The sequence below is a fragment of the Strongylocentrotus purpuratus genome, unplaced genomic scaffold (genome assembly GCF_000002235.5).
Source record: "Strongylocentrotus purpuratus isolate Spur 01 unplaced genomic scaffold, Spur_5.0 spur5_scaffold_19, whole genome shotgun sequence".
Lineage (NCBI taxonomy): Eukaryota > Metazoa > Echinodermata > Echinoidea > Camarodonta > Strongylocentrotidae > Strongylocentrotus > Strongylocentrotus purpuratus.
The window spans coordinates 14,488,867-14,516,434 of record NW_022145604.1 but is presented as its reverse complement, the minus strand read 5'-3'; the positions used below and the strand labels follow the sequence as shown (position 1 = coordinate 14,516,434).

Below are 27,568 nucleotides of genomic sequence, written 5' to 3'. Positions count from 1 at the left end.
AATTACAACGGGACATAAAGCTAGGTGAAAATTAACTATGATCGAAAAATGATTTTGTCTTGTTATATATATGTACGTGGTGGTGTTTTTTTTTACCTGACTGCTAGAATTCCTAGAAAGCATGCACTAAGCAACAGACGGACGACTGACGGATTTAGGTCCTCTCCGTGGGACCTAAAAATGAGGATTAATGCCTTACCAAAGGGCACTAGCGCATCGACTTGGTTTTGAACCCGGGTCACCAATCCGGATTACGAGACCACTGCTCTACCAACTGAGCTATCGCGCCTAATCGTTGTTATATGATAATAGTTTACAAATATACTTTTTATTTCTGTCTCATGTCATAGGCACTCCAATGGAAAGAATAGCCATCCCGGATCAAACGGCACCAACGGCACAAATGGAACCCATTACGGAGCAGCGAACGGCAAAGGAGACGGCAAAATATTACGAGTTCCCTCCTGTACTCTTGTCATGGGAAGACGTTTGTGGTGAAGGGAGCAGCGAAAACAGAAGAGAAGAGTTGGCTTGGAAAGAGGAAGACGAAAGGAGACCCGGAGCTTGGAAAGAGAGTCATGATGGAGACGAAGGAGATACTTCGGAACGGTGGGTTAGAAATATATGAATATATATATTCAAATGTGCCTCTTCTGTTTATCTTATATATCAAATTTAAATCCAAATACCCCCATACATCTGTGAATTTTGATGTACACCCCTCTTTTCTCTCTCTCTCTTCTTTTCACCCTTTACCAATATTTTACTCTTTTGTCATGTGTAAAATTTGCAACGATTTATTCAATTTTGTCCATTATATATTTGTAAAACTGCAAAAGAAAAAGAAAATCAAATCTAATTACATAACTAAGTAACATATTACAAATATACATTTTATATTCATGACATAGAATGAAGGCAGGTATACATAAAAAGATAATATTCTACATAATGACATAGCCGTGAAGGTATTGCCTGATCATTGTTGATTGCCTAAGAATGCTTTAAAAACTTTTCCCCAGTTTTAAGAAAATTTACATATTTTCAGTGAGAGAAAGATTGTTACTAATTTGATTTAATTCATATCGTGTTATACGAAGATAATCATGATGGATTTACTCCAAAGCAATTCAGCTCGATTAGCGTCATCTATGATCTTGTATGTAATGCGTATTTTGCTTATTTATAATGAATTGTTATTGGTTATTCTCATTATTATGTTGCAATAATCTGATATCTCCACTTCACTTCTAGTTGTTCTCTCGCCTCGCCACTTCTCTCGCCACTTCTCTCGCCACTTCAAACACTTTAAACCCTCAAATCGGGTCATCGGGTCATCGCTCTGGTCGGACGATCGCGTTACCCGACCTTTGTGAAAACATGCCCTTTTACTCACAAAATGTCTGGGGGGGGGGGGGGGGGGCTGTTGTGAAATAATCCCTTCTCATCTACAAATGTCTTGTCCAATTTACCGACACTTTTTAAAAATCCCTACATCGAATCTACAAAAAGTCGCGTCCCTTAACGCGCATCTTCACAAGATCATTCGCTTTCTTTTTACGAACGGTCGTGTAGGGCACTGACTACCCACCCAGATGCGATGACCCGAATTATATCCTCTTGAGTTGGCCGTGGCCTTGCCAACCTTTCTTTAGTGAAGTGGAAGAGCAGTCAAGACAAACTCGTCTTTCCTTGACACTAGAGATCAAGCTTAAGCTAATACTGAGATCTTAAGTACACGTATCATTGGAACCCCTTGCCCGCAATATTATGTTACTTTATATCCTCTCTTCACAGTACTGGTATCGCAGAGCCGGGTACTTTAACAGCCATTATGGGCGCTAGGTAAGAAACCATTTTAACCCGTTGACCACTGAATTTATTAATTACAATAGCCTTAATACAGGGGCCACCATGTTCAATGGGTTGAGAGCTTTTGAAAGGGAAATCCAATCCTTCTACTGTTTAGGAAATCGTGGGTCACTGGATACATATCATATTCTATTCATTCTGATTAAACTGATAATGTAACTACGAGATGAAGGGGAAACGCCCCACCATGCCAGGCAGGGAGAAAAGGACTTTAAAAACGCACTGCCATTTTGATTAGCCAAACTTGAGTTTCTTGATAAACCAGTAAACCTGAAAAGGCCGAAGGCATATAAGGCTGGCTTGAAAACAGACTCAGAACAAACGTTTAAATATTATTGAAAGCATGGATATTACTTGGTCGGCCCCCGCCCCTTTAAATAATTAACATTTTTATAAAAATCCTACTTCCATGGGGTTCTTTATTTAAAAAAACAATCTTTTCAAATGCAATCTTATACATCAGAAGTAATTGGGATCACGCTATAGTGAGTAGACAATGGGTAAACAATAATCACTATGGCCAAAAGTTTAGGACAGAACAAAAACAATTAAACAGAATTTATGCATTAATTTCCTGCATGCATTAGTGATTTCATCATAATTATTTAAGGTAATACAAAGTTTTGGCATGGGATTATGAATTTGGTTCAAATGAACATATTGAAGCATATGCGATCCTACAATATTCACTGATCGTTGTCACGGTTGAAATCGAGTCTATAAAGTTTGAAATTGTAAATAATAAACTCTTTATGTTGAAAAGCTCCCTCTCAAGGTCAATATGTTAATTGAGCTAAAAAACAATGTTTCTTGACAAAAATCGACGGATTAGCTATTCCGGTTTGAAAATTATATATCACAACTACATATTCTGAGATTTTATGGTCGCAGCTTCCATATTACGGCCGTAGGCCCTATTTGATTTTATCAAAATTTACCGGAGCACCGGTAAAATTTTATATTCAATTTTTCTCGAAAGCAGAAGTGTTTTAGGGGCTAAATTTTCTAGTGCTTATGATACATCCACATGGGCATCCAAATATATCAAAATTGTAAAGAATCACTATCCACCCAATTTTCAAAATTTACCAAAACTTTGTAATACCTTTATCTCCTGCAGTGGCGCGGGAAAGACGACTTTGCTGAACACGCTCAATCTACGCAGTCGTGAGGGACTGGAGGTTTCCGTAGTATCCTGGTCAATGGCCGACCCATTGGTCATCAGATGGCCCGACTGTCTGCATATGTCCAGCAAGATGACCTCTTCCTGAGCAACCTCACTGTCAAAGAGCATCTAACGTTTCAAGTATGTCCAGATCACTTTAATTTACATTTTTCAAGAGTAATCTTGAATTTTTTAGTGCTTTGTTCGAATGGCTGATGATATGGGGTCATGATTTTCCATAGGAATATATCAAGCTCAAGTTTAAGCTTTATTTCAATTTAAATCCATAAAAAACACATTCTATGAAAGTATAAAATACAGATTATATACAAAATAGAAAACAGAGAACACACACAAACTGGAAACACGTTTACAAATATACTAAAAATATAAAAAGTTAATCAATAGAAATGAATTGGGGGACTGCAAATAAAACCGTAATGTTCTGTCAAGACAATCCATGTTATTGAAAGATACATTCAAGTTTCAAAAATTGCCTAAACAATATATAAAAATAACATAACTTAAAATAATGTTTCTGGTAGTATCTTGGATTCTGGTCAAGGACTGTGCTAGTGCATGCCATCATAATTTATGGCCCGTCCCTCAGCATATTTTCCAGAAGATGACCACTTTCTTAAGCCATCCGCACATTGAACGATCTTTTCTGCAATCCTATTTTCAAGAAGAAGTCGTTAAAGGAAACCAAAACCTTCATACTAAGTTACTTTTATTGTAAAGTTTAAAAGATTGAATAAAATCAGTGAAAATTTGAACAAAATCGGGCAAGGAATACGGAAAGTAAGAGCTTTTGAAATGACTAGTCACTCGAGGGCGGTATTCAATTTGATGACATCATCTGTGAACAACTCTCCATGCCTTTTGTACATAAAATTCACAATTTTTTGTTTTTTTCGTATTTATTTGTGATCTTGATCCGACTTAATAACATGTGAAGTAGAACATCATTTTGCATGCTACATCTTGCTTTCGGGGGAGTACATTATCTCAATCACAAGAAAGAAGGAAAAACATGAAATTTGGTGTACAAAAGGCATGGAGAGTTGTCCACAGATGATGTCATCAAATGAATACCGCCCTCTAGTGACTAGTCATTTCAAAAGCTCTTACTTCCTTATTCCTTGCCCGATTTTGTTCAAATTTTCCCTGATATTTTTCAAATATCTTAAACTTTACAATAAAAGTAACTTAGTATGAAGGTTTTGGTTTCCTTTAATTCTAAAAGCATATAGGCCTGTATCGAATACGCAAAGAAAAACATTCTTGTCGATTAATATACATATTTTTGTTTTGTCTTCTAGGCATGGGTGAGGATGGATCGTGAAATACCTATGAAATCCAGATTGCATCGTGTAGATGAGGTCATCCGTGCGGTAAGTATTACCCACTTGCCATTTTGTTGGTAAGGGGGGGGGGGGGGGAGGGGGCGGGGATGAGGAGGGGGCACAGCTGGCCCGTCCCTTTTAATACCAATGTGACATATCTTATTACGCGGAAGAAAACTGTTCCAATTTGAGACCCCAAATGCACCTGAAAAATATGATAGCGCCCCTTTAAATATGTTTGTTCGTCAGAATTGATTTTGCAATTGCATGTGCCTGCCTCCTCTTTTTGTTAGCAAAACACCTGGATTCGCCCCTGATCTTACCAAACTTCATGATATTCTTCATCATTACAATAGTAGGATCGTTAGGACTTTCAAGAAATCAACTGAGGGGAAATTCAATAACCTATTAATTCCCGCCATATAAAGAGAATATACAATGGGAAGAAATTAACAACAAATTATCAAAATCTATGAACTTATACAAACTATTGCTTACTTGCTTAAGTCGGGTCCACTGCCCAGTGGCGGATCCAGGGGGGGGGGGGGGCCGGCCCCCCCCCCCTTGAGAAAAAAATCATGTAAAATCACGTGATTTTTACCTTTTTTGGGGGTTGGCCCCCCCCTGGCGCTCAAGGGGGGGGGGGGGTGCAAATTGAAATTTTTTTTGAGGATCAAAAAAAAAAAATGTGCTCACCCCCCCCCCCCCCCCCCCCCCCCACTGAGCGACTTTTCGATTTTCAAATTTTCGGGAGGCAAAAAAAAAAAATAGTTGGGCCCCCTCCCCTAAGAAATCCTGGATCCGCGCCTGCCACTGCCCGAGCTGTGATGGCCCTCCACACATTCCTGTCCAACATGGCTGCTTTTACATACTATAAAGTTTACATAAGGAAGAAAAAAAACCTTCGCTTTTTCTCTCGCCTTTATATTTAGATGATATCACATTCTTGTCTTTTAAAAAAATGTCATTTTAATCTACTTTTCCCTTTACAGCTTGGTTTGAGCAAGTGTTCGGACACCGTGATCGGAAACCTGATCGGGGAATCAAGGGCACCTCAGGGGGTGAACGGAAGCGGCTCTCATTCGCTTCAGAGGTAAAACAAAAATCGAGTGATCACGGACGTCACTCCTCTGGAGAGTGAACATGTAGTGAAAATAGAGTGAACATTCACTCTTTTCTTCTTAGAGAGCACTCTAAAATCAATCGATATTCACTCCTAAACAAGTGATCACGGACATCACTCCCAAGAAAGTGAAAATGTAGTGAAATAGAGTGAAAATTCACTCTTTTCTTCTCAGAGAGCACTCTAAAATCAATCGATATTCACTCCTAAACAAGTGATCACGGACGTCACTCCCAAGAAAGTGAAAATAGAGTGAAAATTCACTCTTTTTTTTTTAGAGAGAGAGAGTATTGAATCACCAAATAAAGATTTAAGAAAGGAGGAGGAATGATCCCATGTCCCGAACAAACATGAAAATATTCTTTTAGGTGTTGATGTTTAGATAAAGCGAATATGAACCAATACAAAATTAGATAGATCTACGTATAATCTAAACAAAGAATTTGTTACCCATATTAATATGTAAGAAATGTGACCCATATCGAAACCCAAGTACAGATTTATTGATAAACTACACTGCTGATCATTACGTTAGAATAATTTGTTCTTACCTATTTTCATAAAGTGATTGTGACAATATGGTTAGTTCTTGTTAGATATAGTTTATATCTTACCAGAACGTATTGAACAATCTAAAGAGTCATAGAGATTGATACAAACAAAGTTCTAAGAAGATATAAACTTGATATATCAAGAATACACCATAGTAACACAGTCATTACATAAAAAGGACAAAAAGTACTCAAAATTTATGGGCGACAGTTATGTGTATATTATGTGTGTATTATAGCAAGCTATTTCCTATAAGCAACCACTTATGAATTAATTGATACTTTGACCAACGTAAATGTACATCAATTTTGGTTATATTGATGTACCATAATGAATGGCTCGTTATGTTGATCATGGTCAAGAATGGTTATTTCTGACTAACTCTTTTACAGTGTGACATCCACGGAAATGATATAACCTCCCACCAACGAATTAGCTGGCGGCGCAAACAGTTTAGGTTTACTGAAGAAGCTTGCGTTATCCTTGATCTATGTTTTAATATCGAGCACTTTCGATTATGCCAATGCCTTGGGATAAACCGACAAGAACTCTTTTTTGACTCGTACCTAATTGGATTTTATCTGGCAGGTTTTGACGAACCCCTCGCTCATGTTCTGTGACGAGCCGACGTCGGGACTAGATTCGTACATGGCCCAAAACGTGGTCGAAACCCTGCGCGGTCTGGCATCCGAGGGTCGAACCATCCTGTCTACCATCCACCAGCCGTCTTCCGAGGTTTTCGCCATGTTCGACAGGTGGGTGGCTGAGGCAGAGAGAGAGAGAGAGAGTGGGAAAGAGAGGGGTGAAAAGGAAGAGAGAGAGAGAGAGAGAGAGAGGGGGGGGGGGAGTGGGAGAGGGAGAGAGAGAGAAAGAAAGAGAGAGGGAGAGAGACAGAAAGAGAGAGATAGAATGAGAGAGAGGGAGAGAGATAGAAAGAGAGAGAGGAGAGAGAGAGATGGAGAGAGAAGGAGAGAGAGAGAGAGAGGGAGAGAGATAGAAAGAGAGAGAGGAGAGAGAGAGAGAGATGGAGAGAGAAGAGAGAGAGAGAGAGAGAGAGAGGAGAGAGAGAGAGAGATGGAGAGAGAAGGAGAGAGAGAGAGAGAGAGAGAGAGAGAGAGGGGGGGGGGGACACGGATATGTCATGATCGCAAAAGAAAACACAGTATTGAAATATATGTTTTAAAATAAAATTCATATTTTTTTTTGATAAAGGGTACATGTCGAAGATGACAAATGGAGAGGGAAATAAATAGACAACAAATTACCTTTGACAATGAAAATGACAATGGGGATTGATGTTTTAAACATGAACTTATACATATTTAATCATCCTATTTTAAATCGGAATCACAGGCGTTCTCGAACTCAACATATTTCTTTAACCTTTTCGTTCATGTTTCTGTAAACATTCTTGATTATGGTACACCTTAGACAGAGGAATGGAATAAATCATTTTCTTGATATTCAATTCCTTTCTATTGCCAGAATTCTGTTGATAGCAGAGGGTCGAACAGCTTTTATCGGAAACAACGAAGGAAGCTATCGACTTCTTCTCCAAGTAAGTGGATGGGTGTAAAAAAGAAACAATGCTGAAACTATGGTGGCCCTGAAGGGACATCGCGAATAGACTAAATCGTGAAAAATATGCGATAAAATTCACGATATCGTCAATTTTATCGCATATTTTTCACGAAGAAATTCACGAAATTGACGATATCGTGAACTTTATCGTGAACTTTTCACGATGAAATTGACGATATCGTGAATTTTATCGTGAAAAGTTCACGATATAAAGTTCACGATATCGTCAATTTATCGTGTACTCTATCGTGTACTCTATCGTGTACTCTCCTGACGGGCGCTTCGTAAACAAAACCAGCCCTAGCTGGGGGAGACAGAGAGAAGGAAAAAAGGGAAAGGGAAAGAGAAGATAAAAGGAAAGAAAGAATAATAAGGGCTCTTGCCTCCTCCTCCCCCCCCTCCCCGCCAAAAAATAAATCAGAGAGAGAGAGAGAAGGGAAAGGGAAAAGGAAAGAGAAGATAAAAGGAAAGAAAGAAGAGGAAGAAGAAAGAGGAAAACGGGGGAAGGGCGAAGGACTCTTGCCCCCCCCTCCCCCGCCAAAAAATAAATCAGAGAGAGAGAGAGAAGGGAAAGGAAAGGGAAAGAGAAGATAAAAGGAAAGAAAGAAGAGGAAGAAGAAGAAAAGAGGGAAACGGGGGCAAAGGGCTTTTGCCTCGTCCCCCGCCCCCCGCCAAAAAAATAAATAAGAGAGAGAGAGAGAGAAGGAAAGGGAAAGAGAAGAAAGAAAGAGAAAACGAAAAAGAGGGAGAATAGGAAAGAAAGGAAAAGAAAGAAAAGAAAGGAGGCAAGAGCCCTTCGCCCCTGTTTCCCTCTTTTCTTATTCTTTTTCCTCTTCTTTCTTTCCTTTGGTATTTTCTTTCCCTCTCCCTTCTCTTTTCCTTTATGGCGGGAGGGGGGAGGGGGAGGTAAGAGCCTTTCGCCCTTCCCCCGTTTCCCTCTTTCCGTCTTCTTCTTCTTTCTTTCTTTTATATTTTCTTCCCTTTCCCTTTCCCTTCTCTCTATCTCTCTCTCTCCTATTTATTTGTTGGCGCGGGAGGGGGGAGGAGGCAAGAGCCCCTCTTTTCTTCTTATTCTTCTTCCTTTCCTTTTTATTCTCTTTCCCTTTCCCTTCTCTCTCTCTCTCTCTCTCTTATTTATTTTTTGGGCGGGGGGATGCAAGAGCCCTTCGCCCCCGTTTCCCTCTTTTCTTCTTCTTCTTCCTCTTCTTTCTTTCCTTTTATCTTCTCTTTCCCTTTCCCTTTCCCTTCTCTCTCTATCTCTTATTTATTTTTTTGGCGGGGGGGTGGGGAGGGAGGAGGCAAGAGCCCTTCGCCCTTCCCCCGTTTCCCTCTTTCCTTCTTATTCCTCTTCTTTCTTTCCTTTTATATTTTCTTTCCCTTTCCCTTCTCTCTCTTATTTATTTTTGGGGGGGGGGGGGGGGAGGCAAGAGCCCTTCGCCCTTCCCCTGTTTCCCTCTTATTCCTCTTCTTTCTTTCCCTTTCCCTCTCTCTCTCTCTCTCTCTCTCTCTTATTTTTTTTTTTGGCGGGGGGGGGGGGGGAGGTAAGAGCCTTTCGCCCTTCCCCCGTTTCCCTCTTTCCTTCTTCCTCTTCTTTCTTTCCTTTTATATTTTCTTTCCCTTTCCTTTCCCTTCTCTCTCTCCTTATTTATTTTTGGCGGGGGGGGGGGGGGGGGAGTGAAGAGGAGGCAAGAGCCCTTCGCCCCCCCCCCCCGTTTCCCTCTTTTCTTCTTATTATTCTTTCTTTCCTTTTATCTTCTCTTTCCCTTTCCCTTTTTCTTCTCTCTGTCTCCCCCAGCTAGGGCTGGTTTTGTTTACGAAGCGCCCGTCAGGAGAGTACACGATAGAGTACACGATAGAGTACACGATAAAATTGACGATATCGTGAACTTTATATCGTGAACTTTTCACGATAAAATTCACGATATCGTCAATTTCATCGTGAAAAGTTCACGATAAAGTTCACGATATCGTCAATTTCGTGAATTTCTTCGTGAAAAATATGCGATAAAATTGACGATATCGTGAATTTTATCGCATATTTTTCACGATTTAGTCTATTCGCGATGTCCCTTCAGGGCCACCATATGAAACATCTAGTTCTCCATTTCAGCCTATTTATCTGTCCTACTCTTTATCTGTCCCTTTTATTGTGTAGTCTCCTCACCAGCTTCTCGTTCTCATTTCTCTATGCCCTCTCTCTCTCTCCCCCCCCCTCTCTGTTATTATCTTACTAGTCCTTCTAATCTTCTGTTACATTATTTTTGCCTTCTGCTACGCGATCGTTCTCCTTCAATATCCTTTAGTCATCCGTTTCAATCTCTTCTCTTGTTTCTCTTCTTGTCGTTGATCATATCCTTGATTATTTATTGTGAATCGCCATTATATGTATATGTTATGCTTTTAAATGTATCTTTTGTAAATTCAATTTCTTTCAACCTCTGGCTGCTATTTGAATGTTTTTTAATCAATAAACCATATCAAATCAAATCAAATCAAACATCACAACATAAAGACATCTTATATAAAGAGTTGTGATTGACCCCAAACAACCGCACGTTTGCAGTCTCCTATCTATTATGTACATAGTTGTGATTGGAGTCAATCGCAAATAAGTTGCGATTAATATCAACTCTTTTATAAGACGGGATCCTTATCATTAAGAAAACTGATTATCAGAGATCTCTACCAAGCAGTTTTTTAAAAACCTCATAAAAAAAGATAATGAGACAGGGACGTCGCTATAATTATGCCCATTCGCGGTTTCTTTCTGCATCTTATTTGTTGTTGAAACATAAGGGGACTGTATTTAATTCATGAGCTAATCACACGTCACCATCTTAATAACTTTGTTGTTAAAGTAAATATGTTACTAGTTATTAGGTGAGTGAAATACGAGGGAACGAGGCTATCTATAGTACGGAGGGTGCACATGTAAAGTGCACCCTCCCTGTAAAGCTTGTAAAGCTTGTAAAGTAAAGCTTGTAAAGTAAAGCTTATAAAGTAAAGCTTGTAAAGCTTGTGAAGCTTGTAAAGTGTTACACCTGCAGGTGTAACACTTTACAAGCTTCTTTTTTCGTTGCCCCCCCCTCCATTACTTTCCTTTCGTTGCATCATGCCTACACTATATATTCCCTTCGTTTATACTTTCAACAACAAAATCACTTTCTTCTCCAAATCATCACAGTCATATTGATATGTTTTTTTCTTTTACTTTAGTCTGGGTTACGTGTGTCCGAAGAATTACAATCCGGCTGATTTCTTCATTCAAACGCTAGCCATTGTGCCAGGCGAGGAGGACCACTGCAAGGAAAAGGTTGAGGTAAAGTGACTGAATTTTCCTTTGGCTTCCTCAAAATAGGGGCACTTTAATCTGCTCAACGCGGCAGCCGGCTTTACATATTTCATGCAGTGGCTAGGTTTGATAACGCCAAAGGCAGCTCGGTAACAAAGACTGTGGATGGATCTTTAAGGAATTTATCTATTATCTTTTTGATGAAAAAAATGTTAATTAGAAGTGGTCTGGTGATAATTAGTTTTTATTGAGGTTTGCTCGAGTTTCAGATTTTTGTTAGCAAAATGAGATTTCCGTTTTATCATCATGGTACATTTTTGCTTTTCGACCCTCCCTCTTCTTTAAATGAATGTATTTTAGAGAAGTAGTAAACAGTTTTCGGTTTTCGGTCCTTTCTGCAAGTCCCCCCCCCCCAAAAAAAAAAACCCACCCTAACCCCCTCAACTACTACTTCTTCTAACCGGTAGTGCGCACAAAATGCCGTGCAAAACTATATCTATAGAATTCTTTACAAAAAAATTCTATTGAATTATACAAAAAAAAATCTATATTAAACTAGACCAACACGTATTTCTTCTCTATCGTCTTATTCTAGTCTATTTTTTATTACGGATTCAGAGATAAACGCATAATAATGTTTTCCGGCATTTTTCCTATTATTTACTCTTCTTTGCTCAGTCAAAGTTTTCTCTGAGCAATATTTTCCTAAAGATATGACTCGATTACTCTAGTTGTGCACATCGTCTAACAATGCATATGGATTTTTAAGTATATCTTATTGTCGGGAACCTGTGGAAATCAACTATCTAAAGTTCTTTTAACTCTTTTTTCCCCAGGCAATCACGGAGGCGTACGATGTGTCTGAAAACTCCAAGAAGATCCGCGTCAAGATTCCACCCACTATGAGTCATGCGGTAAGATGAGAAAAATAATGTTAAGATGGGCTCTTGCATAGAAAGTATAAACTCCAACTAATTAGATATTGGTGTTCTACACATTCCTGTGGGTGTTTCACAAAGATCCTAAGTCGAACTTAACTCTAAGTTGGACTTAATCATTATGGAGAGCCATTTGTAGCCTTAAAATGAAATATATTAAAAAGCAAAAATTCTAGTACTTTAGACTTTTCATAGATTCCACATCAAGAACATGAAATCTCCTTGAAAATAGAAAAATATGAATGATTTTAATCAACATCTAATGCCTTTTATATAACTTTTACAAAATATTTTCAAAGATGCTAACAGCTTTCCATAATGGTTAAGTCCAACTTAGAGATAAGTTCAACTTGGGATATTTGTGAAACACCCCTGGACTGGATTGCATTGGAAAGTCAACTCAAATTAAACCAAACTTGCGACCCGAATCTCAGCTGTGCTTGGAAGAAAGAAAGACATGAACGATGCCATATCGACTCGCCTTATTTTGCATAAACTGCCTAGCTTCTAAGTATCCAATAATCAAACATATTAAAGTAGACCGGGGGGGGGGGGGGGGGTTCACAAAGACTAAGATCGACTTTAAGTTGGACTTAATGTAGATATTCATTGATTTTAAAAACTAAATTTATTTGTATTATTGCAAAGTTGAAACTTTGATTCGACAAGGTTATCAAAATTCAATGCTTGGAAACATTCGAAGTAATGATTATTATAAATTACAAAACGCTTAAATACAGCCCCGGCATAGCGCCTGAAGAGCTCTCCGAATGCTGCTGAGATGTGTGAGATCACAGTATGGACATAATTTGCACAAGCAGACGATGTCCCATGACATCTCACACATTTTCAGTGCCTGTGTTTTCATCTTCTCTTGAGTTCTTTCTCTTACTTCACTACCGTCAGGCTAAATGTATAATCTATTGCCTCACTCTAAACCCCGCGCATGGTTTTATTTTGATGACAAATGCAGTGATACAAAAATAAAGGAATCTGGCGCTTGTAAACAAAATAAGACGCCATTGTATATTCAGCTGCACACACCGCGGTATGTTCGGCGTTTCAAGAGGGAACAAATGCCGTCCTTAATATCATTCCGGGGGATTTTAATTTGAAAGTCTGGTTTCTTTGATTGTTAATGAACCCCTCTCCTGTGTATTTACAAGCAAAAGATTTTAGTTATCAGAATCGGGTCATATCCACTTTTGAATGGTTTGACATGCCATTACATTTATGTACACTCAACTCATTATAATTTGACAAATAATAGTTTTGCAATTATGTTCATTTCATATGGGATGTCGTCTGCTTGGGCAGTATTGGTCCATATAGTGACGTCATTAAAACATCGTTATATTTTCCGGCGAATCTCTCGTATATCCCAGCTGCTAAGGAGGTGGTTGTATTTGTATTTTTAATAAATCACCCGATATATATGTAGTTGACCTGAAACTGGTACGATGGCCATCTGTCAGCTTACCAGTTTCTAGTAATACATTAGTTGACATATTTGTGATTTTCTTTGAATTTCACCTTTAACTATGGCAGGCCGTTCATGCCACTGTTTGCTCTCACCATCTACTGGCATTTGTCACTCAAAGTACGTACAAATCATGGTCACAAATCTACAGCATTTATATATTTTTGATAATTCATTATTGAAGGAAAAAGTAGTATCTAAAGATCATAATGGTGAGAGCAAACAGTGGCGCGAACGGCCTGCCATATTTAAGTGCAACTTAAATGCGATCTTAGCCTATGTGAAACACCCACCTGTAATAAAGATAAACACATTTGAAAATAATGAAACGTCAAGAACTCTGTGATCGTCGTTATTCTTCCACAGTATAAAGTAATCGTAAAATTACTACCTTCTTTCATGTTTTCTTCATTTCTATATCTTAGCTTCAAGCTCTTGATGACGAGGGGGAGAATTCACCGTAAGTAATACAAATTATTCATGCAGCTCACAACGTTATATTCCGCTATTATGGATAAAAATTTATTTGATTCTATTGTGAAAATAGGGGTTTTTATATCGCTATGATTATTTCACTAGGAATTTATCTGAAAATCTGCTGATTCAGTCTTGAAAATTGCAACCTTAATGCAACCCCAACAATTATCTTTATGAATATATAATTGATTGATTTTTTTTTTGGTGAAAGGTACAAGGCATCATGGTGGCAGCAATTTCGGGCATGTTCTTGGCGAGCGTTCCAGAACAATCGAAGGGAACCGCTTATGACTACTGTGCGTTTCACACAGACTGTGGTAAGCATTCTTCTTCTTCTTCTTCCTCTACTACTACTACTACTACTATTACTACTACTACTACTATTACTACTACTACTACTACTATTACTACTACTACTACTACTACTACTACTACTACTACTACTACTACTACTGCTACTACTACTACTACTACTACTACTGCTACTACTACTACTACTACTACTACTACTACTTCGACTACTACTACTACTACTACTTCGACTACTACTACTACTACTTCTACTACTACTACTACTACTACTACTACTACTACTTCTACTACTACTACTACTACTACTTCGACTACTACTACTACTACTTCTACTACTACTACTACTACTACTACTACTGCTACTACTACTACTACTACTACTGCTACTACTACTACTACTACTACTACTACTACTTCGACTACTACTACTACTACTACTTCGACTACTACTACTACTACTTCTACTACTACTACTACTACTACTACTACTTCTACTACTACTACTACTACTACTACTACTACTACTACTACTACTACTACTACTACTTCTACTACTACTACTACTACTACTACTACTACTACTACTAGTAGTACTACTACTTCGACTACTACTACTACTACTACTACTACTACTACTACTACTACTACTACTAGTAGTAGTACTACTACTACTACTACTACTACTACTACTACTACTACTAGTAGTACTACTACTACTAAGGGTGAATAGGGGAAGGAGGGAGCAAAGGGGTGGAGGTGAAGAAAAATAAATGAAGGAAAATGATGAGGGATAGACAAGGAAAAGATTATATTATGATAAGGAATCGGAAGAGAATATGGAGTTTTTGAGACATAACTTTTCATAACTTTATACCCTTAACAATTTACAATAACTGTATAAGCTACTGAAATCTTCATTGCATGTAATTGACTGTGAGCTAATTTTGTATTATGGAGAAATAGCTTCATGAAACCAGGTTCCAGACCCGTTATTTCGCATCTGTCTTTTTTCTTGCCAGGTAATTGCTCTTATCCTAGGTCTGGTGTTCTTGAGACAGCACATCGATCAAGCAGGGATCCAGAACATCAATGGCTGCCTCTTCATCATCATCACCAACTCGGCCTTCAGTAACACATTCGCTGCTGTTCAGGTAAGAATTTCACCCATTGCACGTGAGGCTTCATTTTGCCCGACGTGATAATAATCTGAATTTATATAGAGAAGAAATATTGTCTCTAATCGCTTTCACCCCGGTCATCGGATTCATTCACGTGCACCATCTTCACTCCCTAGGGAGTATTGCTACCTTATGGTCACCGTGAGGGCACATGGCACTAACTAACACCAAAGCTTTCGTCATTCTACCAGGTGTCCATTTCTCTCATGGGTATGGAGTGGCAAATGTAGATTAATGCCTTGCTAAATGACTTGTAGGACTGCGTCAGCGACTGACACAAGGTTGCAAAATTATAAATTAACAGTGCAAACATTTATTTTTAAAAAATTTATGATAATCTGAATTATCAAGTTTTGTTGTTGAGGTGATTGGTATCTACAACCTTAATGTTCCATCTGAAATAATATTTCCCCTCTCTATCCTCTTTCTCTCTCTCTCTCTCTCTCTCTCTCTCTACTATGACGGAATTCAAATAGTTTCGACCCATGTGTGAATATTTAATTTTGATGTGAAACTGCAATAAATCCATTAAGAATCTACGGTTATCCAATCGAGACTTTGATGATAATGATGATGATTCACATCATTTGTATGGCGCAATATATCTGTTTAAAAAACATTCAAAGGCGCGAGCTCCTCCAATAAAGTTAGCATTTAAGTGTCTGAAGGAAATGTGAGTTTTGAGTAAAGCTTTGAAGTGTACGGAAGCATTAAAGTGCCATTCTACTTGACGACATGACGAGATATTTCATCTTGTCAAGTCGACTTAATATCCATATCATGTCGACATGTAAAGATATTTAACCTACCATGTCGACTTATCAACTTTTATTAGTCGACATGGCGAAATAAATTATCTTGCCAAGTCGACTTCACAAAAAGTTCATGTCGTCATGGCGACATAAGTTATCTTACCAAGTCGACTTCTAAAAAATACATGTCGTCATGGCGACATATATTATCTTACCAAGTCGACTACCCAAAAAGTAATGTCGACATGGCGAAATAAATTATCTTGCCAAGTCGACTTCACAAAAAAGTTCATCTCGTAATAGCGACATAAATTATCTCACCAAGTCGACTTCCCAAAAAGTATATGTCGTCATGGCGAGATATGTAGTGTGACGACTACTTCATGCAGCGCGCGTATATGGCAAGCCATTTGTGTAAAAACCTGATAAACTCTGTTTATCTGAGATAAACTCAGTTTTTTCTCAGATAAACTCAGTTTATCAACAGATAAATACAGTTTTTTCTTTGATAAACTCAGTTTATCAAAGAAAAGCTGTGTTTATCAATGATAAACTCTGTTTATCTGGTGATAAACTGAGTTTATGTGAGAAAAACTGAGTTTATCTGAGATAAACAGAGTTTATCAGGTTTTTACACAAAGGGCTTGCCATATACGCGCGCTGCCTGAAATAGTCGTCACACTACATATCTCGCCATGACGACATATACTTTTTGGGAAGTCGACTTGGTGAGATAATTTATGTCGCTATTACGAAATGAAATTTTTTGTGAAGTCGACTTGGCAAGATAATACATGTCGCCATGACGACATGAACTTTTTGTGAAGTCGACTTGGCAAGATAATTTATTTCGCCATGTCGACATTACTTTTTGGGTAGTCGACTTGGTAACATAATATATGTCGCCATGACGACATGTATTTTTTTAGAAGTCGACTTGGTAAGATAACTTATGTCGCCATGACGACATGAAATTTTTGTGAAGTCGACTTGGCAAGATAATTTATTTCGCCATGTCGACTAATAAAAGTTGATAAGTCGACATGGTAGGTTAAATATCTTTACATGTCGACATGATATGGATATTAAGTCGACTTGACAAGATGAAATATCTCGTCATGTCGTCAAGTAGAATGGCACTTTAACGCTTCCGTAGAAGTGGTTCAGGTTGTCAATTTCGCGAATAGATGATGGAGGGGGGGGGGGGGGGTCCACAAGCGAGGAGCAATAGAGGAAAATGCCCGGTCTCCATATCCCTTGACTTTGCATAATTATACACAACAGTGTTCTTTCTTTAAAACAAAACTTTCATTTTGTTTTCTTTTGTTTACAGATATTTCCCTTGGAGATGGCATTAATCAAACGAGAACACTTCAACGGAATGTATCGAGTGGATGCTGTTTTCATATCGAAAGTTCTTGTAGAGGTATCGTATTATTATCATTTCTCATAATAATAATTCGAGTTTTCAAATCTGACTCAACCCGATAATTTACTGCAAAACCATGAGCTTAGAGTGGATGCTGTTTTCATATCTAAAGTTCTCGTGGAGGTATTGTATTATTATCATTTCTCATAATGTGTTGTTAATTCGAGTTTTTTAAATCTGTCTCAACCGATAATTTACTGCAAAACCATATACATCGAGTGGCTGCTGTTTTCATATCTAAAGTTCTTATAGAGGTGTTGTATTATTGTCGTTTCTCATAATGTTTTTTCATTTTGAGATTTTAATCTGCCTCAACCCGAATTTACTGCAAAACCATGAGCTTAGAGTGATTGATATTTGCTTTGGATTTATTTTTTCTCTTTCATTATCAGTACCTGTCTACTTCTGCCTTCGTTTTCCACCAAATCTTTACATTTTTATTTCCCCAGTTGCCCTTCCAGTACATCTTCCTACCGATTATCTTCATGACATTACCATACTGGATGGTTGGTAAGTTGAATTGATACGAAATCCTAGTTACAGAGATCTGTAAAAATTATTAAATAATCATTTTTCATAACCCTATAAATTGGAGAGGATTTAGAAATATATCGTGCGATTGGAATGCATTTGCCAAAATAATCAAGTAGCTTATTGATATCTTTAAATTCTAATATACGTGTGAAAAATGATTAAAACATCTGAAACTATCCTCATGTCTGTTCGGTTCATCGAATACAAAGAAATTATATGATCGGAATGATGCCGTTATTTTTACGTTTCAATTTGTGCTGTATATATTGATTAAACTACTGCTTATTTCCAGGAAATCATTCTCCTCCATAAGAAAGATTTTAGTAAATCATCGCAAAAAATTTTTTAAAAAATGTTGTCATCGATTGAATATATATTGGCCTGCTTTTTGGATTCCAAAACATGCTGCACTGTCATTAAATGAACACTTTTTAAAGAATACAAATTGAAATTCAAGAAATCAAATGTTATCTAAAATTGAATTTTCATTTTTTTTTGTTTTTGTTATAGGTATGTACCCTTACCTCTCGAATTACGTGGTTGCCTGCTGCATCTCAATACTCGTAACCAATTCAGCTGTCTCTTTTGGTGAGTATTATCATATATGTGTTGTATATGCAATCCAAACTGTATATCTCATGACGACTGAGGGCGTAGTCCCTGATTGTAGATTGGAGCGCCTATATTAAACATACAACTGAAACTGGAACTTCTGTCTTAGTTTGCATTATTTCGGACTCACACATAATAACATGTATATGATAATCTGGCTACCATCAATAATATTTGTGCTTTGATTATGGTTGAAAAATGATTTAAGAACTTCGCAAGACTCAGTTGAGGATGCGGAGCGAACCTAGATCTAGCATGTCGTCATTATCATTATCAACACCATCATCATCATTCATTATCATCAACTTCATCAACATCATCACCATCATCATCATCACCATCATTATCATCGTCGTCATCATCATCATCGTCATCATTATCATCATTCATTATCATCATTCAAGATCATCCCCATCATCATTCATCATGATGATGATCATCACCATCATCATCATGATCATGATGATCATCGTCATCATTCGTTATCATCACCACCACCACCACCACCACCACCACCACCATCATCGTCATCATCGTTCATTATAATCATGGGACGACCGCAGCCGAGATGGAGTTCACTCTTGGCACCAATCGCTCCTTTCAATTATGACCTTAGGAATGTCTTATAACTTAAGATTACGACATTAAGGCATAGATTCAGACATTGAGACGTTTACGGTCAATGACATCCTTGACACTGTGGGGGCTTCGGCATCTGTATGGGCAGAGCAGCCTCCAGCAGAGAACATCTCCTATTCCCAATAAGAACCCTAAAAGATATTATGCCCCTGCCAGCAACTTTAGTCTCTTAAATACACATGAAAAGTGCTATGAGATGTTTTACCATCTCACTTCCAAAATACGAAGTGACAGTTGCAGAAATATTTTAAAATTCTTGGCTAGGTCGCAGGCTCGCATGAGGCGTATGCTTATGAATAGGTTAATAAGTGGTTATGATACATTGTTTTACTAATTTGTGGTAAGTTTAAGACTAAAAGGACAGATTTCCCCTCATGATTTTCATATTAAACGAATACAAATCTCATCTTCGTTCTTCATTTTTTTTATTTCTTTAAAGGTTACTTGCTGTCATCTTTGAGCGGGACTGTATCGATCGCTTTGGCCATCACTCCTCCGTTGCTACTACCCTTCATGCTGTTCGGTGGTCTCTTCATTAATCTCGCGTGAGTCACTTTTGATTTCTTACAACCATGAGATGGATTTTATCATAATAACGTTTCGCCTGCTCCGTTTTGCCCCCCCCCCTCCCCCTCTCCCCCTCTCTCTCTCTCTTTCTCTCTTTCGACCCCTTTTCTCACGCCCCTGCGTCTCCGTCTCGATTTATCTCATATTAATGATTCCCCCCCTCCTTGTAGCAAGAATTATATTCCACATTCTGAGAATCATTCTCTACGATTGGTAAAGAGTAAATCACGTGATGAAAGATAGTTCGTCCATCATTGATGGGAGAAGAAAAGTTCGTTACACTGTTTAGATAGTACTACTATCTATACAGTGCAACGCACTTTCACTGAAGATAGTAGTACTATCTCACCTTCATCGTTCTGCTTTCCCTTCACATGCCTCTCCTCCTGCCTCCAACCACTTTCACCTTCTTTCTCCTCCGTCGTTCCCTTTCTGTACAACTTTGGACATTTTGTCCACATAACCTATGATGTCTCCATAAAACGGTGTTTCATAAGGACTTTGCACCCGTGTTTATTCATTTTAACACACTTTTGCATAATTATAAACAGTGATTAACATATAATATATTTTCTTAAATTGTGATTATAGTCACTTCAAGCAAAATTGATCCCTCCTTAACATCATGAGGGGAAAACAACATCAGTTTGTTTGGCATAATATGAGAAGAGAAACTGACAGGAAAAGGGAAAAATGACAGGAAAAGTTTAGGGAAAGAGAAGCAGAGGGAGACAGCGCATCAAATACATCTACAAAGTCTATTTTATTTGGAACCTATACAAGCACTGCTTTTCAATAGGTTCCTCACATTTTACTTAATCTACCATATGAATTGAGTATCACTGAGACGTGCTCATACTACATGTATATATAAATATAATTTCTATTTTATATGTCTGTCTATATGTTTTGTAAAATGTGGAACCAGTGGCGGATCCAGGGGGGGGGGCCCGGGGGGCCCGGGCCCCCCCCCTTGAGAAAAAAATCATGTAAAATCACGTGATTTTTACGATTTTTGGGGGTTGGGCCCCCCCCCTGGCGCTCAAGGGGGGGGGGGTGCAAATTGAAATTTTTTTGAGGATCAAAAAAAAAAATGTGCTCACTACCCCCCCCCCCCCCCCCCCCCCACTGAGCGAATTTTTGGCCGGCGCGTTTTTTTCAAATTTTCGGGAGCAAAAAAAAAAAAAAAAAAAAAAAAATGTGCTCTGTACCCCCCCCCCCCCCCCCCCCCCCCCCACTGAGCGACTTTTCGGCCGGCGCGATTTTCAAATTTTCGGGAGCAAAAAAAAAAAAAAAGTTGGGCCCCCTCCCCTAAGAAATCCTGGATCCGCGCCTGTGTGGAACAAATAAACTTGAACCTTGAAACTTGAAATACATTGATAACTTAATTCGGTTGACTGGTAACAGAATTAAGTATTACAAAGAACCGGAGTTATGAGTACTAGATGGAAAGCTTTGATCGCCAATGTCTAGAACAGACAAGGCACCTACCTAGCAAGCAAGTAGTCACTAATAATCATTCTAATGTGACTAGCTTTCTTTCTTACACTAAGTCTAAAAAACACAATCGTAAGGACTTCCGAAAAATCAACGCAAGGGCAATTGCAATATCCTATTTCAAATAGAAATTATATTTTTAACGTTCAAACATTTCAAATAATGACGTTCAAGGCCATTTGAATTGTCTGGTGTTGATTTTCGAAAGTAGGCCTACTTTATCTCTCATTATAAATTTTGTTTGTTCTTTTACAGCGACATTCCAGTCTACATCCGGTGGGTCTCACGCTTGTCTTGGTTCAGTTATTCCTACGAAGCATTTCTGATCAACCAATGGGGGGATATAGATCATATCGGTAAGAACAATTGACAAAATAATGTTAAGATGAGATTTTAACGAAAATATAATTTGTTTAATTCCACATTTAATATTGATCGTACGATTGATTTTTGCGATCAAATGGATAGTGATCAATGCAATCACAACAATCAATCGTACAATTAATTGCTAGGCTTTTTGTTACGCGACCCTGGGCTCTGTTTCATAACACTTGTTATTGAGCTACGATAATTGTTATAAGCTACTGAAATCCTTGCATTTGATTGGCTGTAAGCAGATTTGTCATAGATCTGTGGCAGTTGTTACCGATAACAAGTTTCATGAAACATTGGCCCTGGTATTTTTAAAGTGATTTTTTAACTGGCCCGAACGTGTGGAGCAATATGAAACTGCAAAGAAAAAGCGGTATATCAATTACCTTTTGGATTGGATTATTATTATTATTGTATTATGTTCTTGTAATTTGTAGGTTAACATTACTTTAATTTATTTTTTTGTTAAGCGCTCAGAAACTTTGTATTAAACGCTATATAAATGTAATTTATTATTATTATTATTATTATTATTATTATTATTATTATTATTGTGTTCCTGGTATTTAAAGAAATAGTCCTGATACATACATTTCGAATTAACCATGGAGCTGCTCATCACTTTCGTTTCTTCTATGTTTCATTCTTGTAGCCTGTCCAGTTAACAGTACCATCCCATGTATATCAAACGGCAACCAAGTCCTGGAATCGTCTTCGTTTTCGAAGGTAAATTACAATAATTCATTATTCAATGGTTTCATGTATTTTATTTTATTCAGTCAATATTTGAAAACAACTTTTAATAAACATAGTTACCTAGACCATTGTCCCATTCCGAACTCAAGACAGGTTATACCATGTTTTTTTTTTATTTGTATATACATGTATGACAATACAATATACACAATTTCACATTTATGTAATATACTTCGAAGTTTTGTTGCAGTTATGAGAATTGCATAATAATATAACTTTACATTAAATTTAGTAAATGTATATATCTTATCTGCACTACTAAACTTGAGAAATATGCGAAGTAGTCAATATTCAATTTAGAATCTTTCGACTGAATTACATTTGATTAATGATTAATAACAATGTGTTGAGGTGTTTTGGCGTAGAGGTTCATTCACTTTACTCTCAATGTAAAGGTTGAGGGTTCGAATACCAGCCCAGCACTGACTTTCTTTGGCAAGATATTAATCGACGTTTGCCACTCTATGCCCATGTCTAGAAGTCCTGGAAATGTGGGCATTAATTGCATTATAATTGCTGGGGTGTGCTTCGCAATCAATCGTTAACGCAATTTTCTCCAAATACGCTGAAATGTCGCAAGTGTCTGTAAAACCATGACTTTTTTCTTTTCTTACAGAACGATTTTGCAATCGATTTCATCGGCCTGTTTGCCCTGATCATAGGGTATCGATTAGTGGCTTACATCGTGCTTCTGATCCGTTGCCGACGAAAAAAGTGAAAAGGAAAAACCTTTTGAGGGGCCCACCCCCTGTATCAGGGCTACGCCATCACGCGTCGTCGATCCATGCCCTCTGGCAGCCCCTCTCCCATGAATTTATATGAAGAGTATTTAAATTGCTTCCGCCACTAATATATATTATTGTAAGCATCTGTATGTTATACGAATGAATATAATTGATTGTGACGGCAATCACATAAGAATACCGATGATAATGATTTTACAATGATATTTTACTTCAAATTTGTATTGAAAATTCAATTTTAATTAAGGGTTTATTAGATTATCAAAGGCTTAATTGTACAGGGTTTTACAAAATTAAAATACATTGACAATAGAAACTTTTATATCCTTCATCAAAAATTTGTTGGCTTTTGATTGGTTGAGAGCTCGTCACATGACCAGAAATATTTGATCTATTTTTAGAAAGTACTATATGAGAGTATTATTTTGGTTTACTATTTGGGAGTTGGAAAAAAATGTGAATTTTTTTTTTGAATTGAATCAATTTTTTTCTTCAAATCTTAATTTAATGAAAACAAAATATTTTAAATCTTTTTAGATAAAAATTGACATTTTTTTTTTTTTTTTTTGTTTTTTTTAAAAATAAATTTTTGATGCAGGATATAAAACAAATATACCATGCCTTCTATTCGAGGTACTGGTTAAACTATGGGCCTCGGTGACCCCAAAAATACCATTTGCTTCGGGGCTGCGCCCCTCAGCAAATAGTACTATTGGAGTCACCTCTTGCGCATAGTTTTAACCAGAACCTCTCAAGGCAGTGTATATTTGTATCATAATGATACATGTAAAATAGAATGTAATGAAATCATTGATGAAATCAAAAGTATAAATTACATATACAAATGTTATTTATTGCTTTATCACAAGAACTATACTTTTTGTATCTTATTAAGGTAAGGTTCTCCAAAATAGTCTTCAAGGAAATAATCGAGCAATACATGTTATGGTATAGTTGAACCTTTTCTTTGACTATCACGTAATAAATTATATATATATATTCCTATTGGTCAAAAGACACCTTCCGTTTTCCTTATTTCAAGAGATTTTTCAAGTGGTATAAGTATTTCTAGAATTCTGAATTATTTTGAGTTAGGTTACCGACCATTTCATGTTTTTAAACATCTTGCAATATTATTATTGATTTAATCAAAATTTTGATTTTATATCATTGATTATAATATATGTAATTTGGGAAATAAAACTGGAGAAAATTAAATTCCAATTGAATCGTTCTCCTTATTTGTTTGTGTGCTGTCTTTTCTTTTCAATCATAGAACGTGATAGTGACTTGGAATTAAATTGGACAAAAACAATGTTAACTAGGGGGCGATCGAGGATTTTCTAAAAGGGGAGGGGTGGGTGGGTTTGGCAAGGGATATTTGACTAGGTTGGATGAGATACCCGGGGTGAACCGAGTTAGGGGGCAGAGGGTACTCAATTAAAGGGATCATTTAACAATGTTAAATCTGAGATACACGGCCCTACGTGTTATCAGTGTCTGTGCTTTGGTGTAATATTGAAGCCCTAAACAAAATTGCGCTTCAAAATGATCAAGAAGTGCCCCAATAAAGTAAAAATCTTTGAGTGACCGGTTTTACCATACTCGTTTTCCCCAGTAGACTGTAGTGTTATGAAAACCGTCAGGCGAACGGTTTTCAAAATTTGTAATTCCAATCATAAATATCTGGATAATCAGACAGGCGATCGGCTTGTAAAAGTCATGGGGTTCCTGACTGACCTAAAGGTTGATAATTATCATTGCATCATGAGCTAAATCCAGAATTTTGTTTCAGAATCTGAGATAAAGTTACCGGATCCCTTTAAAGCTCCGGGACACCAGATATTTGCTTCACGATCTTGATTGAAGTTTGAATCGACAGAAAACCCTGCAATCACAGAGAAAAATACAAGTGATAAATAGCATCATTCCAATGTATCACATTTAATTAACAGGTAATAAATGCGAAATGATACAGCTTCCATTAAACTATATTCATTTTTTACTAAACCATTCAGGTGTTAAATATCAAACACTTTATCATGATTCAGCATTACAATCCATATCAGATATGCATACATGTATTACATATATTTAAAACAATAATTTCTGTAAAGAACTAGTTTTCACTGAATTAGATTCCTAAATTAAACATTTATATGACAAAGCTGACATCTTTAAACCAATTGTCCAAAGTACGATTTGGAAATAAATTGATAAATGCCTATACCCGAAGTCAAAAGGCTACTGGTGAAACCGACACGTCTAAAACCTATAGGAAACAAGGTCATCTTGACTGAAAATGCATTGCACAGGTCAAGCTAAAAGAAATAAAGAACCATAACTACAAGTCCAATATTAATTGACCAGATTTGATCAGCTGAAACACAACGCAGAAATTACATAATTCCTATACTCGGCAAGTTATCACTTCTTATAAACATGTTTTGGTTTGACCAACATTCCTCCACTACTAACAGTCTACACTATGAATAACCGGGTTTAAAATCCTAATAAAGTGATGGACATTACCCCCCCCCCCCCCAAAAAAAAAAAAAAAAAAAAAATTAAAAAAAATGGAGGTGTGTGCGTTTTAGGATGACAGATAGACTTTACTTTCCCCAGACGAGCTGAAATTTCTTGTTTTTTTGTATTATTTATTTTGACGACAAATATTATTCAAACAGATTGTATTGTATTGTATTTATTTTCCGTCATTTAAAATATACATCAACATATATATATTTACAATAATAAAGACACACTTATAAAAAAAGGAAGACGGAGGAATGGCCCTACTCAGCGTTGTTAGCATAACAATGCTGGTTTACAGAGGGGTACCTATAGACATAGAAAACATGAAAATAGATAGTACAAAAGTAAGGATAACTTACAGCAAAATAAGAACTTATAAATAATAATGATAAGAGCAAATTCGAGTAAAACAAGAAACAGGAGAGAAATATTTACGACATATACAAGAGAAAAAGCTAGGCAAGTAAATTATTTTAAAAAAGGTAACAACAAAAAGATACAGCTACAAGAAGTCTGGAATAGTATTGTTTAAATACTTTTTGAATGTGTGAACAGTTTGAAGTAATTTAGTGGTAGGAGGAAGAGTATTATATTGAATTGAGCTTCTAAATTGGGTAGTTCTGCGACAATATTCAGTTCTAGGTTTAGGGAGATGATGCTGTCCGACAAAAGACATCTGTGTTAAAAAAAATCCAACCACATCAAGTCCCAGACGAACATGCTGTCTGTGCTTTGATGGTATGTTGTTCTTGGGGGGGGGGGGGGGGGGCGTTTCACAAAACTTGTCATCAATGACAAATTACTGTTTTTGTTATAATCTACTGAAATCCTTGCTTACAAGTACAAAGACTTCATGCATGGCTGATTGTCAAAGAAACGGAGTTAAGTCTTTTGTCGATTCTGCTTGTTGCTACAGCAGGCAGCCAGTGAAAACGCATTCGTTTGATAAAATTATGGAAATGCAAGCACTACTTTAAACAAACAGAACTTTGTTATTCCTAGCTCATTTTTCCTGACTGAGGTGTCGTATGAAAGGACAGAAACTCAGCTTTCTAGAAATGTGATTTTTCTCTTTGAAATTCAGATACCGACCGCCAAATTACTTTTTGGTTTCCTCTCTTCAAAATCATTTTAATCACCCATGCGTGAAATATGCATCATATGAATTGCATCAAATGAAAGAGGAGGATCTAAGCTTTCCAAATATGTGTCATTTATCGATTATAAATGTGACTAAGTTACGATAAAACATCGATAATTCTCGGTTTCATTTTTTCTGGGACGGACTGTATATATATATATATATATATATATATATAGGATTCTTTTCAGGGAACCACGGTATACATTTAAAAGGAATTGTATTAATACGTTAAAAAGAATTGTATTAATACGTTTAAAAGAATTGTATTAATACGTTTAAAAGAATTGTATTAGGACGTTTAAAAGAATTGTATCAAGACGTTTAAAAGAATTGTATTAAGACGTTAAAAAGAATTGTATTAAGACGTTAAAAAGACGTTAAAAAGAATTGTATTAAGACGTTAAAAAGAATTGTATTCAGACGTTAACAAGAATTGTATTAAGACGTTAAAAAGTATTGTATTCAGACGTTAACAAGAATTGTATTAAGACGTTAACAAGAATTGTATTAAGACGTTAACAAGAATTGTATTAAGACGTTAAAAAGTATTGTATTCAGACGTTAACAAGAATTGTATTAAGACGTTAACAAGAATTGTATTAAGACGTTAACAAGAATTGTATTAAGACGTTAAAAAGAATTGTATTAAGACGTTAAAAAGAATTGTATTAA

General features: G+C 37.0%; 1 protein-coding gene across 1 annotated transcript; it reads left to right on the top strand.

Annotated features, from left to right (window-relative positions):
* The first annotated feature begins 321 nt into the window (after positions 1-321).
* On the top strand, positions 322-23,195 carry LOC752480 (protein white). The gene is given in 22 exon segments (XM_030990373.1): positions 322-609; positions 1,798-1,845; positions 2,993-3,057; positions 3,060-3,178; positions 4,360-4,431; positions 5,376-5,409; positions 5,412-5,476; positions 6,647-6,813; positions 7,544-7,583; positions 7,585-7,616; positions 10,856-10,958; positions 11,768-11,845; positions 13,775-13,809; positions 14,038-14,143; positions 15,158-15,289; positions 17,402-17,494; positions 17,947-18,007; positions 18,542-18,619; positions 19,722-19,827; positions 21,602-21,702; positions 22,371-22,444; positions 23,091-23,195. Coding segments are annotated over 22 exon segments (1,962 nt in total). The 5' UTR covers positions 322-358; the 3' UTR covers positions 23,193-23,195.
* Positions 23,196-27,568: the final 4,373 nt, after the last annotated feature.